This window comes from Alternaria metachromatica, assembly GCF_023757995.1.
Source record: "Alternaria metachromatica strain BMP 0045 chromosome Unknown scaffold_32, whole genome shotgun sequence".
In the NCBI taxonomy this organism is placed as follows: domain Eukaryota; kingdom Fungi; phylum Ascomycota; class Dothideomycetes; order Pleosporales; family Pleosporaceae; genus Alternaria; species Alternaria metachromatica.
Window position 1 is genome coordinate 346,532 of NW_026055523.1, and position 15,846 is coordinate 362,377.

A 15,846-nucleotide genomic window follows, 5' to 3' on the forward strand; every position below is an offset into this window, starting at 1 on the left:
ATCTCTAGCGTGAACGAATACCCATCTTGTAGGAGGAGCCCACACCTTCCCACATCAACAAGATGTGCATCATCATCAGCGCGGCTTGACTGCTATGTACTACAGTCCTCAGCGAAAGCGTTGGTAAATGCGAAAGAGCGGCCTCCCGAGCATTGCCTTGATATGGACTGGATCGTACGTTCGGCGCAGGAAAGGGCATCTGGGTCGATAAAAGGAGTGTGTGAGATGAATGGTACTCGTTCGGAAGTCATACAGTGCTGGTTTTGGCGTTGCGCTGCAGTCTCTAGTGTGAGAGGGGAGGACGCGGGTATGGACTGTTTTACCGCGGTGTCGCTGCACTGCGATTCTTAGCGTCGAAGAGCACATGTAAGTCACGTGAGCGGAGAAGCATGAGCTGGACCTTGGGAGCTGCCGGCTGGCCTGACTGATTTCGTCCGATAGCTACTGCAACGGCACTGCAACCTTGAGCGCGCACAGTACGTCTGCACTGCATTCCATAACGCGCCAGAGCACGTGAATACCTACCTTTGCATTGCGATCCTCCGTGCGGAAGAGCAATGATTGTTTTCCGAGACGCGAGTGCGCGATATTCTGGGTGTCTCGACCAATATGCGGCGACATAGCGACAAGGAGTTCACCCTGCGCGTACCGACGGGCTTTCGCACTGCTTTCCCAATACAGATAGATCACGTCTTCGTTGAGAAAATGACCGACGGGATGCTTGGTGGATTGCGAGGCTGAAAACACCTCGCGCGGAACAGATTTGGTGCGGTAGAGAACACATCTCCTTGGAGGCTGATAACGTTCGTCCTACGTACCGGCTTGGCGTTGGGCACAAGAGATTACGCCGATCGTGGGGTATGTAGAACCGAGCCAAAAGCTTGGCGCGACCGGATGGCTAGCAACGACATCCGTTTGGAAGCACTAGACGAAGAACGTACCTGCTACATCCCAGCTTAACACTCGCACTAAAACCTCCAATACGGTATATGCGCGCTCAACGACGCAACGGCGCGTGAATAAGGACGGAAGCCGGAGCAGTCGCGATCCGACCCTAGCGTTTCCCATCGGAGATTTTGGCAGATGTCACTCTTCGAGGCTAGCGCCCGGAAACATTCGAGATCCGACCGTTGTGCCTGGTCGTTCACCACAGGATCATCCTCTCGCGTACGGATGGGGTCCACGCAAGATGTCAAAGCGAAACGTCGGCAGGCATCATACAGTCTGTAGAAGCCATGGTTGAAGAGACAGGGTAAAGAGTCTTGCTACCCAGGGGGTTTTGCCGCAGGGCATATATAATGTCGTCCTCCCGTGCGGAGTGGTATCGCCATCGTTCTACACATATCCGCATCACATCTCACGTCGCGGATTCGAGGACCAGGATTTCTGTCTTCCAAGCCGCCGTCGAAGTCACTCCACATCTGATATCATCTTCAACCTGTCGACAGCGATGTCGTTTCAGAAGGCTGCAGCTGCAGTGCTGCTTCTGGTCGAAATTGTAAGTGTTCTCATCTCGCTGATGCAATCACCCTCTAACGCTTTCTCAGGGTGTCGTCAGTGCAATCGGCGTTGCAATCTATCGTCTCTTCTTCCACCCCCTTCGCAAGATTCCTGGACCGAAGCATTTCGCCGTTTCCGGGATCCCTCTGGCCATCGAGAACAGCATCCAAGGAACTTTCGCCAAAAAGGTCCTGAAGTACCATGAAAAGTACGGTGACATGGTGCGTACTTCGCCCAACTCCATATCCATCAACGGAACTATTGGATGGCCTGAAGTTTTCGGATTAAGTCGCAGTGGCCGACCCGAATTTGGCAGGTGGCATGAATTTTACCAGGGCGGAGACACTTCACGCAAGTCGATCTTTCCTAGCAGCAGAGAGGACCATCGACGTCAACGCCGTGTTATGGCACATGCTTTCTCCGATGCTGCTATCAAGGGTCAGGAGGCGTTGATCATGGAGTACGTCGACAAGCTCTTTGCCCACCTACATAAAGACGCCGCGCAACACACCCCGACGGACGTAGTCAAATGGTTCAACTTCACCACCTTCGACATCATCGGCGATTTGGCCCTGGGTGAATCGTTCCACTGCCTGGACAGCAGCGATTACCATCCATGGGTTTCCATGATATTCGCTGGCATCAGAGCTGGCGCGCAAATTGTTGCGTTGATGAAGATGCCTGGCCTCAGCTGGATCCTACGGCTGATGATCTCTAAAGAGGACATGCAAACGCGTCATAACAACAGGATCATGAGTGACGAGAAGGTAGAGCGAAGGCTGGCACTTGGCGCAGCACCCGGCGGCCGGAAGGACATTATGACATACATCCTTCGCAACAACGACGAGAAGGGCATGAGCCATGCAGAGATCCTGGGCAACTCCGAGGCTTTGATCGTGGCTGGCAGCGAGACGACAGCCACGACACTCTCAGGCTTTACCTACTTCATGTCAACGAACCCGCAGGCTTTCGAACGGCTCCAGCAAGAAGTTCGGACGGCCTTCGCCAACGAGAAAGATATAACGATGTTGTCTACTGCGCAACTCAAGTACCTGCATGCCTGCATTGAGGAGACTTTACGAATGTACCCGCCCGTTGCGGATACGCCTCCACGTGTGTCTCCTGGCGAGTACGTTAACGGCTATTGGATTCCCAAAGGTGTAAGTCATTCCAGATCACTTTGCCTGTCATCCATCAGTCAGAAGAAGTACTTCGAATAAACATGGACAGTCACAGCTAACAACACCTCTCAGACTCTTATCACGATCTTCCAGTGGGCCGTCCACCACAACCCCAACAACTTCGTCCAGCCCGACTCCTTCATTCCCGAACGCTGGCTCGGCCCAGACCATCCTTACCACGACACACAGTTCAACGCAGACAAGAAGTCTGCCTTCCAACCCTTCTCTTTCGGCCCTCGGAACTGCATTGGCAAGAATTTGGCTTATAACGAGCTGCGCATCATTGCTGCTCGCTTCATCTGGAACTTCGACCTTGAATTGCAAGTCGGAAGTCACGGTTGGCCGGATAACCAGCGGGCGTTCTTCGTTTGGGAGAAAGACCCGTTGTGGGTTCAGCTTAAGGAGGTGGAGAGGAACTAGGGCTGCATACTTGGTGTTTCTCGCGACGCGGTGTGTTGTCGGGTGTCACTCAAGCGTCTTGTTAGATGTTGTGCATGTGTTTGAGCCCAATTGTCTTGTGTGAGAGGCTCAAAGCTCGTCTCTAAATCTCTAGGTACTGTAGCAGAAAGTGAATGTAAATGTGTTAGATCGGAACTTTGACCTCTTCACATTCAATATGCCTTATTTGAAGGCAAAGCACCTCATGGGACGCTTGAAAGCTAGAGCTTCCCGACACGACGATATAATGAATGACTGATGGTAGCAGATGTTCGTTTGGTGACGCCATGGATTGGCATGATCAGCTTCGATGCGGAAGCCGTCACGCAGCTGGAACAAGAACGTGCGCTGACAACCTTGAAAATGTTATCCTTGGCGTAGGAACCTACTACCGAAGGAAAGGATACGTTGATCGGTCAATCCAATTTAGCTGCGGGTAGTGGCTGCCTATACAAAGACAGCACTGCAATCTTTAGCGCGGACGAGAGCGTGATCAGATGAAGACACCAACTAGTTCGGGGTGGCAGCAGGCATTCTGGGCAGCATTATGCGGCCTTGCCTTACCCAGTTGCACTGCAAGCTCTAGCGTGTAAGATAGGCTTCCCACGCATGTCAGGTATTCGCTGCTCCGCGCTAGAGATTGCAGTGCAGATGTACATGGCAGCGCGTCGGATGCATGCAGGACGGGCCAGCTCTATCTGCATGAAGCTCTACTGTCGGCACGAGGTCAGAATTAGCGAGCTGTAGCCTTTGGCGTAGGTGCAGCGCACTGCAACCCTTAGCGTAGAAGAGCAGCAGATACCTCCAGCACTCTGCCTCCTGCGCTGCGATATTTAGCGCGGAAGACAAGCAATATGCCTATGCGAGCGAATTTGCGATGACGCGAATAGCCCGTCTGTCGAGCCTGTCGCACCGAGAGAATACCACGAACGTAGCTCGGAATTGAAGTTTACGTATACGACACTTTTGACTAGCTGATGGAATTGAAGCGCGCGAGCAAGTAGACTGTAGTGATGAGCATACACTGTAAACAGTAGCGTTGAGGATGGCCGAATGTGGAGTGTTATCAGCTGAGGCGGGACGCGGCACGGCTCGTGGTCGATGGTGGGCGAAGCCTGGAACACCAAACTTATGTGCGACAGAGATCATGGTGGGTACGCCGGTAAGCGAAGCCACCGGCGAAGAGCGATTTTGCACTGCAATCTCTAGCGCGGAAGAGGAAGTGGAGCGCACGTACGGCATGGATCAGCAACGGGAAAGAATCTGCATGCAGCGTTTGGGGGCGCATTGCAATGCAATCTCTAGCGCGGAAGAGCGGTGATCGGGTTGAGTTGATAGTGTGATGGTGTGCTCACAACGCTGAGATTGGCATCGCGATCTCTAGTGCGAAGAAGAGAGATGTCTACTCTCAAATGAGCGTCACTGTCAGCACGCCTTCTGCTGCCCATTGCTAGAGAAGATGCCCATTCATGGATGTGCGAATAGCCTTGCAAGCCCATCACAACCGCGGAATTCAGCGAACGTAGCTGTGAACTAGATTCTCTCGAGAAGTTCAACTCTTTTGACCGCGCATCGGAATTGACCCATGCAAGCAAGTAGAATATAGTAGGATGAGGGCTGTGACCGTTCGCATTGAAGCGATGGGCGGGCGAGGGCTGTGACAGCTTAGCCAGCAGCCTTGAGCGGCCAGCTGTGGGAGAAAGCATGGTGGGAAGGCGCCTGAGCGAAGTTCCGCCCCCAAATTTGCACTGCAATCCCTAGCGCGTGGGACTATGTACTCGCGCAGCTTAACAGGCCAATAGCGATGCGACAACATGCAGCGCATTTTCTTTGCGCAGCGGGCCATACAGGGCAGCAGAACCGTTAAGATTCCTGGAAGGGACGTTCGCAACGCATCCGCAGCCGCTTTTTGGACTTGGGGGATGTCGAACATACATGATATATTCTCTGCCCTGAGGCCGCTGCACTGCAATTTTTAGCGTGGACGAGTGGTTGATGCCTGCATCCCGACCGGTGCTGTTTCCCCACCACTAGGTCATCCAATGCTTCCACATGAATGACACACAAGAAGGACCGGTGGTGCAGCAGGCACCGGTGAAGGCCATGTCAGCTCCTGGGACTCGTCATACACATGTGAGCGGATCGCTCACCGGTTTATCGTGCCACACACAGTGGCTTGCAGGCGCACAAGGGTATACGAGGCATTGTGGCAGGCTGACATGCTCAGAATATGAAGCGCGCATCTGCGAGAAGAAAACAAGCTTCTGTCAATTGCCGGTCACTTCAACGCCTGGTCCGTTGGCACACGGGGATCACTCGCTAAGAATGTCATCGCGCTTTCGACCGTTGCAGAATAATCCGCCGAGTATGCAGTCAAGTGATCTGATTGATTCATCACTAGTACATCCACTGCATCTACGGTATGGTGCCTGGAACTCGTGCCAAGGGGGTGCAAGAGGCGCGGAAGCGACCATGGTGACACGCCCGGCACACATCACTCAGCCACTTTGAATGAGATTGGCTCTTTCCAATTTGGTGTCCTGCAATGCGCGCATGTCCTGCTGGAGTCAACAACAAGCGATCAATTCGGTAGTTTGCTATGCTTACCTGCTCTACCGTCTGTTCCACAACGTAACGCGTGACCAACACTGCTTGCTTTTGTCCAAGACGCAGGGCTCGTGCGACAGCTTGGTTTTCGACTGAAGGATTCCATTGGGGCTCGACGATGAAAACGCGGTTGGCGGTCGCGAGATTGAGCCTAGTATATGTCATCAGCGAGAGCAGTCAATGGTGAGTATGTGGCCGACTTACCCTACCGCGCCGGTGCCGGTGGTCATGATCAGTACTCGCAGATTGGGGTCCTCCGTGAATTGATGCAAGATACGTTCGCGTTTGGTCGTTGAGCATTCGCCGTCGATACGCTCATGGGTCCACGTGTTATTTGACATGTAACGGAGATAGCTCTCTAGCAAGTTCAAGGTGCGCGTCCAACAAGTGAATATAATGCTGCGAGCTTGTCAATCTTGCCTTTCATATGCGTAATCCCATCGGGCATACCTTTTCGTAGTCCATATATCGACGGAAACGTCGTTCATCAAGACTTCCATCTTCGAAGACCGTCCATTCGCTCGAAAGTAGGTATCTTCATGTGATGCGTCCATGAAATGATGTGCTTCGGTGGACATATTCCACAGGGGCTGGCATAGCGGGCATTTGCTGGGTATCTCGTCGTGGCCACTAGGCGTGCTCTGGATAAGGCATTGAGAGCACAACACATGCCGGCAATTCTCGGTATAGCGATGGAACATGGAGCCGCTATTGAAGGCGGGCATGGGTTGCCGGCATACTGAGCACGTGATCTCGCCGTCTCGCCCCAGGGAGATCTCCATGGCCTCCCTCTCATCCAGTAAATGCAGTTTGCGGCGATTCCACGAGAAGGGTTGCTGCCAAGTACCATGGTTGCAGAGAATCCGTAGTTGAAGCTGTACCTGGAACATGCCCAGCGTACTCTTTTGATCGAACGTGCCATTCTGGTTGCGGACAGCTCGGAACATGATCTCTTTGGTCTGCTCGTATTGCAATCGCTCTTCTGATGAGAACGGTACCTCTCTCACTCGATGCTGCTCAGCAGGCAAGTGCAGGACATCTTTGGTTCTGCGTAAGCACATGGAGTCCAGAAGACGAGTGAAGCGCTCAATCGCAATAGTACGTCTCTTACCGCCCTCATCAAAAGGTATAGCAATAGTCTTTCGGAAGTTCGACAAGCTGTGAAACGGAGTGACCCTCAAGAAGGCGAACAAGGAGCCAATGTCCTCCAGGCGATTTTGTATAGGCGTGCCAGTCAGACACCACCTCGATCGGGCCGCGATGTCAGCTACAGTCCGGTACAAGATGGTGGATTGCCGTCGTATAATGTGGGCTGCGAGATAATCGTCAATGGTGAGCGGCCAACGTTCGATAACTTACTCACCTTCATCAATGACAAGACGATACCATTCAATATGCCTCAACTCGTGCTTGGTCCTGGCAAAATCTGACGCGAGTGTATGATAGGTAGTGATGACAAGGTCTGCCTCCATGAGCCTCTCCAGGGAAACGTGTCGATGAGGGCCATGATACTTGATCGCTTTCAAGGCTTTACGAGTAGGCTCTTCAAAATGCCTTTCAAGGTGAGCAGCTGGAGAGTATGCAACGATCTGTGTGACTTACTTATCTAGTTCCTGAAACCATTCATTGATCATGACTGCGCCGTTAGCACAAGAGCACTAGCGTGTATCGCAACGATGGTATACTCACGGTCTGATGATGCAACGATCAGGGTCGCTCCAGAGCGGCGTCTCTTCTTTGGTATTTCCGAAGTCGCATCGTTCAGATCATCGATGCGGATAGCCCAATCGTGCGCAGTGTTTAGCGTCCGTAGTACAAGTGCTAGTACAGAGAGAGTCTTTCCCATCCCCATCTCGTCTGCCAGGATACCACCACCGGTCTCCTTAGGCTCAACCATGGCTATCGAATTCTTAGTATGCTTTCAAATCAGAACGTGTAAAGAACGAACTCACAACGTCCTTTCGTCAGAACATGACGATAGCTGTCAGTGGTGTCAGCGGTATTACGCAAGGCAGTTTGCAGGATACATACCATTGGACTCCATCTTCTTCGCTCGGCCTCCAGAGTGTGTACTCGTCTGGTATGGGCCCATCTTCGCGCTGCATCATGAAAGAAAGTGCTGTCTTCTGGTGCCTGGGTCTATCAGCGGGTGATCGCGAAGCATCGATATTCGGAAGTGAGAGCAAAAGGTTGACGGAGAGGATCAAAAAGAACTTACAACAAAAGATCGGTGTTGAGGCGCTCGTCACCCTCTAACCCGTGCAAATTGCGATCTCGCGTCAAAGAGGAATACACATTTTGGAGGGTGCTTCTCAATGTCTGCAGACCGACCTTGTCAGGTAAAGGTTCTTCTGTCATGGTTGGTATCTCAGGTGTCGAGCCTTGAAAGCCAGGGAGGGTGAGAATATGGGGATTCTCGTATCGATAACCATCTCGTATGTACACAGGGCGTTGCAGGTAGATCTTTTGCTGCGACAACTCCTTGCCGATGTCGCAAGCGGCTGTCGATGGGCCGTACACATTTATCTGTACCCTTACCACGGCTTCTTTGTCCTTCGTGGCGCGGCCTATGGTCTCCTGGATGACCACCGTTGGCGCGAAGACCTCCAGATCGATCTCATAGCCTTGTTCTGCGATGCTCGTTAACGCTCCGTCTAACTGGGCGTTCACATCCCCTACGACACCTCCTTCGGGGAAAGCGACAACGAATTGGGCTTCGGGTTTGATGATCACCATTCGCGCATGGCCTGTGATCGGGGATGATGCGATGTTGTTGAGCTTACGATGAAGCTCCCCCATGTCGCCTCGGAGGCGAATAGCGGTTCTAAAAATCTTGAAACGTATCAGCTCGCCGCGAAAATGTGACAATGTCTACGCGATTGTTGGTTCTCTACTTACCATGCCATAACAGATATGTTCCTGCTCAGCTAGAGTCTGCTCCTCAGTGGACTCATGCTGCGCTTGCCCAGTCGTCCAGTCTTCAATATCGCGACTCGTCTCTTGAAAAGAGCCGTTAATGTCGATTCCATCCAGTAGTGGGTCGCATTGTACGTCCTGTGACCCAAGCAGTTCGTCCACGTATTGATCCCAAGATTGAGTTGGTAGAGCCGCCGTAAAACTACGATCATCAGTCTCGCGCCCGATCCTAGCGTCTGTCGCATACTGATCCAAGGAATCTTGCTGGAACCAGTTCAGCTGCGGACTGTGCCTCTCGTGGTGAAAGTTGTCGACATCGTCGTCGTTGAGTAGGTGTTTGAGCGCCATGACGCGTGACGTAAGCGCGTTCTGGTCTAGCGGCTTGGCAGCAATGCTACCCGAGCAGATGATCGATTCGCGGATGAGAGTCTACTTCAACCAACTTCTAGACTACACTCGAGAACTGTGGCTCGACATTCGTGAGACGTGCGAAAGAGGCGCTACTTAGTATGCTGCGGATATGTGGTCTTTTCAGCTCGTCGTACCCGGGAGGCTACGTTGCAGCCTCTCGCCGCGTCCTGCATGCCGATAAGCCACACGCACATCTTCAGCCTTGCTCCGCCCCCTCCACAGCAACGCAACTGGTCAGTCATGGCCTACGCACATATCTTCGACTTGTTAGTGCTGCCTGGCATGGCGGCACAACCATCCCATCTTTGACTGGCATATCCGAACTTCCACACGACGTTTGATGAGTAGGTTTAATGGCGGGCCCAACATCTTCGCAATCGGCTAGTCGCACTTCGACGGGCGCTCTGTCCCAGCAACCGACCCTTGTCGGAGGACTCACCCCACCACGGCATGCGACAGGAACCGCCTTGACCCGTGCTATCACGCAGTTTCGCAACAAACTCACAGGCACGGAACTCACGGAGTTTAGCACGACGACATACGATCAGCTCTGCAAAGCATTAATCCAGGTTCAACATGAGCAAGAGCACCGAATGGAAGCGATGAACCTCGCTCGTGTCAAATCATGTCTGGAGGCCATGCACCAGTTCGGTCAAGTCATAGAGATCTTCCTCAACGTTTCAGACGCGGTCGCCTTCGTCTGGGGTCCTATGAAGTTCATCTTGTTGGTAGGTACACTGACGGTCTATGAGGAGCGATGCCTCAACTAATGCATGGTATAGACAGCTAGCACATTTGCCGACTCATTCGAACAACTTCTGGACGCGTATGAGAGAATTGGCGAACAGCTACCGTTGCTGGTCGAATATGAATCATTGTTTCACAAATCGCCCCATATGATTGACGCCTTGGAGATGATGTATTTGGACATCTTGGAATTCCACCAACAAGCGCTCAAGTTCTTTTCGGGCAGATGTAGGCTAGCCCTGCCGGATCTCCGCGCATGCTTTAGCTAATGTTGATACAGTATGGACTCGGTTCTTCAAATCCATGTCAGTATCCTGCGTGCGGAATCCAGGAGAAAATAGTGCTGATGTTTAACTTTGGGATACAGGTGGAAGAACTTCCATACGAAGTTTGAGGGAGTTTTGAGTAGTCTTCGTCGACATAAAGACATAGTTGAGTGCCGTGCTAGTCTCGCCCAATACCGACTCTACCAGGACGACGTAGCCGACTTCCGGGCGAAGTTGGAAGAGAACGTCCAACGAGAAGAGACCAAGAAGCTGATGCTTGTCAAAGACTGGCTGGCTGTTGGAGAGCTACCTCGGCTCGATCATGAAAGCTACTGCAAGATACGGAACGAATGCGCGACCACTACCAAGTGGGTAACACAGCACGAGACCATCAAACATTGGATCCACGCCGATATCCCGAACAGTCCTGTCGTCTGGGTTTACGGGATACCAGGAGCTGGTGCGTGTCCTTACTGTATCGGCAGAATGATCCTGATTGACAATAGGCAAAACTATACTGACATCGGCCATCGTCGAAGAGTGCAAGACCAAGACTGACTTCATCACCTGCTTCTTTTACTGTCACGATGGCGACCCCACAAGTAGCACCGCGGTTGGTATACTGAAGGGCCTGGCAGATCAACTGCTAGATCATTATCCACAGATGCTGCCTCCCTGCTACACACGGCGCAGCTCGAGTGGGGAACCGTCCCTCAGATCTCTCAACCAAGCGAAGAGGCTTTTCGAAGATTTTTGCTTCACCATTCCCAAACTCTTCATCATCGTTGATGGGCTGGACGAGTGTGAAAGGGCTGAGAGAAGCCAATTGTTGGATATGTTAACCGAACTCGTAGGGCAGCGCGATGCGGTTGATCCGGGAACCATACGCCTTTTGATCGCGAGTCAAGACCACGCCGACATACGGAGAGGGCTTCACAGCTCCGCAATCACCAAGATAGCGCCCAAGATGCTGCAGATCTCGGAAAAAGACAACGAGGGCGACATCAAGGCCTACACCAGGATGTGGGTAGATCGCATTGAGGCAAAGTTTCCATTATTCACGGAAGACATGAAAGAATACCTTCGTCACCTCATCGTGGCTAACGCAAAAGGTGAGTCGGTTGATGAATCCCTACACGCAGTCAAGATCTAATTCCAAGGCAGGCATGTTTCTTTACGCCAAATTGGTTTTGCTTGACCTTCACGCGTGTATGACGCTAGCAGAGCTTTTGGACTATATCAAGACCGAGAACTTTCCTCCCGGACTCGCACAAGCGTAGGTACACGCCGAATGGAGCCCGCGACATCTTCTGGGCTCCGTGTTCGTACATTCGTTACGGAGATCGAGTGTTCATTAACCGCGTCGACAGATATGAACGGATAGTTACACGTGTCAAAACAAGATCTGGCAGAGGATGGCCGAAAACCAAGAAATTACTCGGATGGTGTGTTGCCTTCTGATCCCAGGACCTGCACATTGTATTCTGACCACGACTGTGTCTTGCAGGTTGGTGTGTGCCAAGCGCCGGCTTACTTGGAAGGAGATACAGGTCGCACTCTCGATCGACGTAGACTATCAAACCATCGATTACGAACACCAACATCTCCGCGATCACATCTACGAAACATGCGGCTCACTAGTACTTGTGAATGGCGACCGAGTCTCTCTCGTTCATAGCACAGCCAAGACGTACGTTAAACTGTCTGCGTTCGTGACGTGCTTATCCTGACTGGAACAGGTACATCACTAACATCACGGAAGATATCCACGAGCCATCCATCGAATGCGAGTTGGCGACGTTGTGTCTACAATACCTTACTTTTCCCTGTTTCGACATCGACGGTCCAGATGATCAAGCGCAACGCCGACGATACGTATTGGACGGATCGATTGCTTTCCAGGATTATGCCATCGCGAAATGGTTCCATCATGTCAACGCTTGGGTTGGCCAAGGCGAGAGATTCCTCGACGAGGCAAATGACGCGACAGGACAATTACAAAGCATCTTCAAAGCCATGGATGATTTCATGACACGGTATGGCGACGTGGACTGGTCCAACGGCCTGGTGGACGACTGTAAGACCAAGTGCAGGGTGTTCGAGCATCTCGACCTCCACGATCATCTAGTGGAGCTCACAAGCCACATTTACACGTTCCAGCAGAAAGGCTTCGATGCACAACACAAGATCAGCATTGAAGACCTCTCGAAGGCCTTGGAACGGAATCGGAAGGCTCTTGAAATATTCCCCAAGAGCAAGCCTGGCCCAACTGCACACGAGAAGGAAGCATACAAAAGATTTTACGACGAGGAAAGGCGGTTCAAGTGCACAAGGATAACATGCAGGTACTTCTCAGAGGGCTTCAAGGATGAAAAGGCTCGCAACCGACACGTCAACATTCACGAACGACCGTTCCAGTGTGAAGTTCCAGATTGCCTGGGCGCTGAAGGGTTTGCCAACGCGAAGGATCTGGAGAGACACACACGCGCGTTCCATCCCGAGATGAGTGACTTAGCCGAGAAGTTCATCACTGCTACAACAAAACGCGAGGCATCGACCCACGCCTGCACGATGTGCGGAAAGACGTTTTCGCGCAACTTTCACCGCAAGAACCATGAGTTGAGCCATCGAGGGGAAAGGCCACACGAGTGCCCGGAATGCGGCAAGGCTTTTACGAGGCTGAACGATCTCAAGCGGCACCAGAAGATACATGATAGAAAGTAATAAACCTGGTCACATGATGCTAGCCGTACCTATCGCTCCACTACACGCTCGCCACTAGCTGTCACGCTGAGCCAAGTGACAGTTTCTCTCTGTCGTGAAGCTGATGCGTCGGTGGCTCATTGTTCGTACCTTTTGAGTCTTCTTGGAAACAGACGACATGCAAATTACAGGTGTAGTACAGGCTCGGAGCCTCACCGAGTGAGAGCCGGCAAATGTTTACCCGGTGGGCGTATGCGGATACAGGCACCTCGCTTCTCATCATGTACCGGTCAACGAGGATCTGTGGCGTAACCCGTACTTTGTACACCCGAGCCTCGTCTTCCGGGCTAAGGATTGCAGTGCAAGGCCCGTTGAAGAAGGAATGCAAGCCGCTTGTGGCCGGCATATTCAGTGATCACCACCGGGAACAAAGATTAGTGTCACGCGTCGTCCCGGAAAGGATGACTTCGTGCGCGTGCATCTTTTGGATTAGAGAATGCAGTGCAGCGCTACTAACGGCGGAAGGCACGCAAAGCGGCCAAGATGCGATCGCCAACTTCCCCACATTTGCATTGGAAAATGGCACGAGCAGCGGGCGCGATAGAAAGCGATGATTTTGGCCACGTGATAGCCACGCCACCTGTATCTGGACTGCTCGCTGACTACCATTCGTGATCAGAGCCGTTATGCATCCGGAGCTTTGCAAACATGTCAGAGAAATCAGCCAGTACCCTTTGCTGTGAAGCCAATGCCTTATGTATCATGTCTCGGCACATGCTTTGGACCCACCAGGTGACAAATGCGCCGTGAACCAGGAAGAAAGTATCAGTTCTGGGACCGGTGAGAGCTGACAGTCCATTACCCGGTGGGCCCGTGCGAGTGCAGGCAGCGCGCGCTCTGATGCTTACCATCTGACGGGAAACTGGGCTGGTCTACTTTGTAGGCCTGCGACTCGTCTTCCGCGCTAAGGATTGCAGTGCAATGCCCGATGCGATGGCGTGTATCGGCTGAATATGAGGTCTCCGCAGTTGCCGCAGTTTCGCACATCATGGAATAGCGATTGGTGTGAGGCGTCGTACTCAATAGAGTACCTTGGTGCCTGCGCAATCCCATCTCGCACTGGATGTCGTGATGCAGCTGTGATCTGCGTAAGGCCTGTGCAGCCGACAGTCTCGCCTCCGTTCCGCGTGAAAATGCAGCGTTTTGACGATCTCAACTCATACGTCCCGGAAGACAGTATCGCGCTCAGGTCAATTAGATCCGAGATTTTAGCTGCAATTGGCAAAGACGCGCAAGGCATCGGGATGATCACCAACTTCCCCAGATCGCAGATTGACACGGGCAACGGGTGCGGCGGTCTTGGCGTTCCGGTTCTGACGGGCGGGAGGCTGAGCAGCCGAGTGGCGCTAGTTCACGCGTCCTTCGCTACGCGATGCTTGCTGCGCCCCGGTCAGTACCACATTCGCGACTTTGCCCATTCCTGGCCCGCATGTTGTGTGCCTGCACATGCGCATGCGTAGGGGTATGTCTGTTCCGCGATGCTGAAATGCTCTAGATTGAGTCGTCACGAGAGGAGCAAGACAGCCAAAAGCAAGCCCGCCTGGGCCTGCACACAGAGCCAGAAGGGGCTTAAGTCGCGAAGTCCACGTAATGAGCACTATAGGAATGTTTGAGATGCCATTTAGGATAGAGCGACTTTAGTTCAGGCCAAGATGACCGAGTGCGGGCTATGCGAGTTTGTTCATCTTACTGTGCGGAAGGAAGTATAAGATAGATCTGAAGCGTGTTTTGGTTAATTTCGTGCATCCCGTTTACATTCAGTGCGACAGTGCGACAGCAACAACTCACTACTTCTCCAAGTTACCCACCTCACATATTTTCCTTCCTATCCAACAACATGACACGCATCTTGACTCTTGTCTTTGTTGCTGTTACAAGCGTCAGCCTCGCCAATGCACAGGGCTCTCTCGCGAGCTGGCACCCAGCTGGTCCCGGAGAATGTACGTTCGATGTCTTCCCAACTGCTCACCACAGCAATTGCTAACATGTTCCAGCACGAGGCCCATGCCCCATGCTCAACACACTAGCGAATCACGGCTTCCTCCCTCGCGAAGGGCGTAACTTTACGCTTCCCCAGATCAAACACGCCCTGGGAAACGCCATCAATGTCGGCGATGACATCTCAGAGTTGCTGTACAACTTTGCGCTGACGACGAACCCCGGCCCGAACACCACGACTTGGGGGCTTGACACGCTCGGCAACCACAACATTCTGGAGCATGATGCCAGTCTGAGGTAAGCCCCGCAGCCCTTTACCCAGTCCGCTGGTCGATATGAGGGCCTACACTGCAAAGCGCACGACTAACGCGAGATCTCCATCTAGCCGCTCAGACAAGTACTTCAATGACGATGCCATCTCCTTCAACTCCACCATATACGATCAAACCCGTGCCTACTGGACAGACGACCTCATCGACATCCAGATGGCTGCTAATGCCCGTCTCGCCCGTATGATCGATTCGGTTAAGTACAACCCCAAGTTCGCTTTGTCAGAGCTGGCCGCAGACTTCAGCGCAGGTGAAGGCGCCGGGTACATGCTCGTCTTCGGCAACAAGACGGAGAAGACGGCGAGGCGAGATCTGGTGGAGTACTTCTTCGGTAGGTATCGAAACCTATGTCCTGCAATTCCGTGCTAATCGTCGTGTAGAGAACGAGCGTTTGCCGACGGAGCTGGGCTGGAAGGCCCCTGACGAGGTCATCAGCCTGGACGATCTTTTGGGCTTTTCCGACGACATTTACAGTGCGACTTCGTACGATGCTCTCGAGACGAAAGAGGCAATGATGCGCCGGAATGGTATGGTCGGGAAGGTCTTCTAGGATAGCGAGCAACGTTTGTTCAACACAGCACAAGAACTACAGGCGATCACCCCTCGTCCGCGCTAGAGATTGCAGTGCAAATCCATTTGTGGAAGTGTCCATATGCGGAAGTTTCTGCGTACGTCGAATCAAGAGATAGCCAGGATCGGGATGCGATCAATCTGAAACACGTTAATAGACCGGGTGATACGCACACATCT

At 52.6% G+C, this 15,846-nt stretch overlaps 5 protein-coding genes across 5 annotated transcripts; 3 read left to right on the plus strand and 2 right to left on the minus strand.

Annotated features, from left to right (window-relative positions):
* Positions 1-1,450: 1,450 nt before the first annotated feature.
* On the plus strand, positions 1,451-3,101 carry J4E83_009440 (uncharacterized protein; the record flags this gene model as incomplete). Its single annotated transcript, XM_049336327.1, has 3 exons — positions 1,451-1,498; positions 1,548-2,660; positions 2,754-3,101. The coding sequence occupies 3 exons, from the start codon at positions 1,451-1,453 to the stop codon at positions 3,099-3,101; spliced, it is 1,509 nt and encodes a 502-aa protein (XP_049184651.1).
* Positions 3,102-5,617: 2,516 nt separating this feature from the next.
* J4E83_009441 (uncharacterized protein) lies at positions 5,618-7,818 on the minus strand (the record flags this gene model as incomplete). The annotated part of the gene is made up of 9 exons (XM_049336328.1): positions 5,618-5,680; positions 5,727-5,877; positions 5,931-6,125; positions 6,177-6,316; positions 6,467-7,038; positions 7,090-7,280; positions 7,329-7,362; positions 7,416-7,625; positions 7,758-7,818. 9 exons carry the CDS (start codon positions 7,816-7,818, stop codon positions 5,618-5,620), a joined length of 1,617 nt encoding a protein of 538 aa, XP_049184652.1.
* A 122-nt stretch (positions 7,819-7,940) lies between these two features.
* On the minus strand, positions 7,941-8,990 carry J4E83_009442 (uncharacterized protein; the record flags this gene model as incomplete). The annotated part of the gene is made up of 2 exons (XM_049336329.1): positions 7,941-8,504; positions 8,625-8,990. The coding sequence occupies 2 exons, from the start codon at positions 8,988-8,990 to the stop codon at positions 7,941-7,943; spliced, it is 930 nt and encodes a 309-aa protein (XP_049184653.1).
* Positions 8,991-9,646: 656 nt separating this feature from the next.
* On the plus strand, positions 9,647-12,790 carry J4E83_009443 (uncharacterized protein; the record flags this gene model as incomplete). The annotated part of the gene is made up of 6 exons (XM_049336330.1): positions 9,647-9,777; positions 10,249-10,526; positions 10,573-11,178; positions 11,231-11,342; positions 11,574-11,756; positions 11,806-12,790. The coding sequence occupies 6 exons, from the start codon at positions 9,647-9,649 to the stop codon at positions 12,788-12,790; spliced, it is 2,295 nt and encodes a 764-aa protein (XP_049184654.1).
* Positions 12,791-14,666: 1,876 nt separating this feature from the next.
* Positions 14,667-15,646, plus strand: J4E83_009444 (uncharacterized protein; the record flags this gene model as incomplete). Its single annotated transcript, XM_049336331.1, has 4 exons — positions 14,667-14,769; positions 14,824-15,064; positions 15,153-15,427; positions 15,477-15,646. The coding sequence occupies 4 exons, from the start codon at positions 14,667-14,669 to the stop codon at positions 15,644-15,646; spliced, it is 789 nt and encodes a 262-aa protein (XP_049184655.1).
* Between the last annotated feature and the right edge of the window lie 200 nt (positions 15,647-15,846).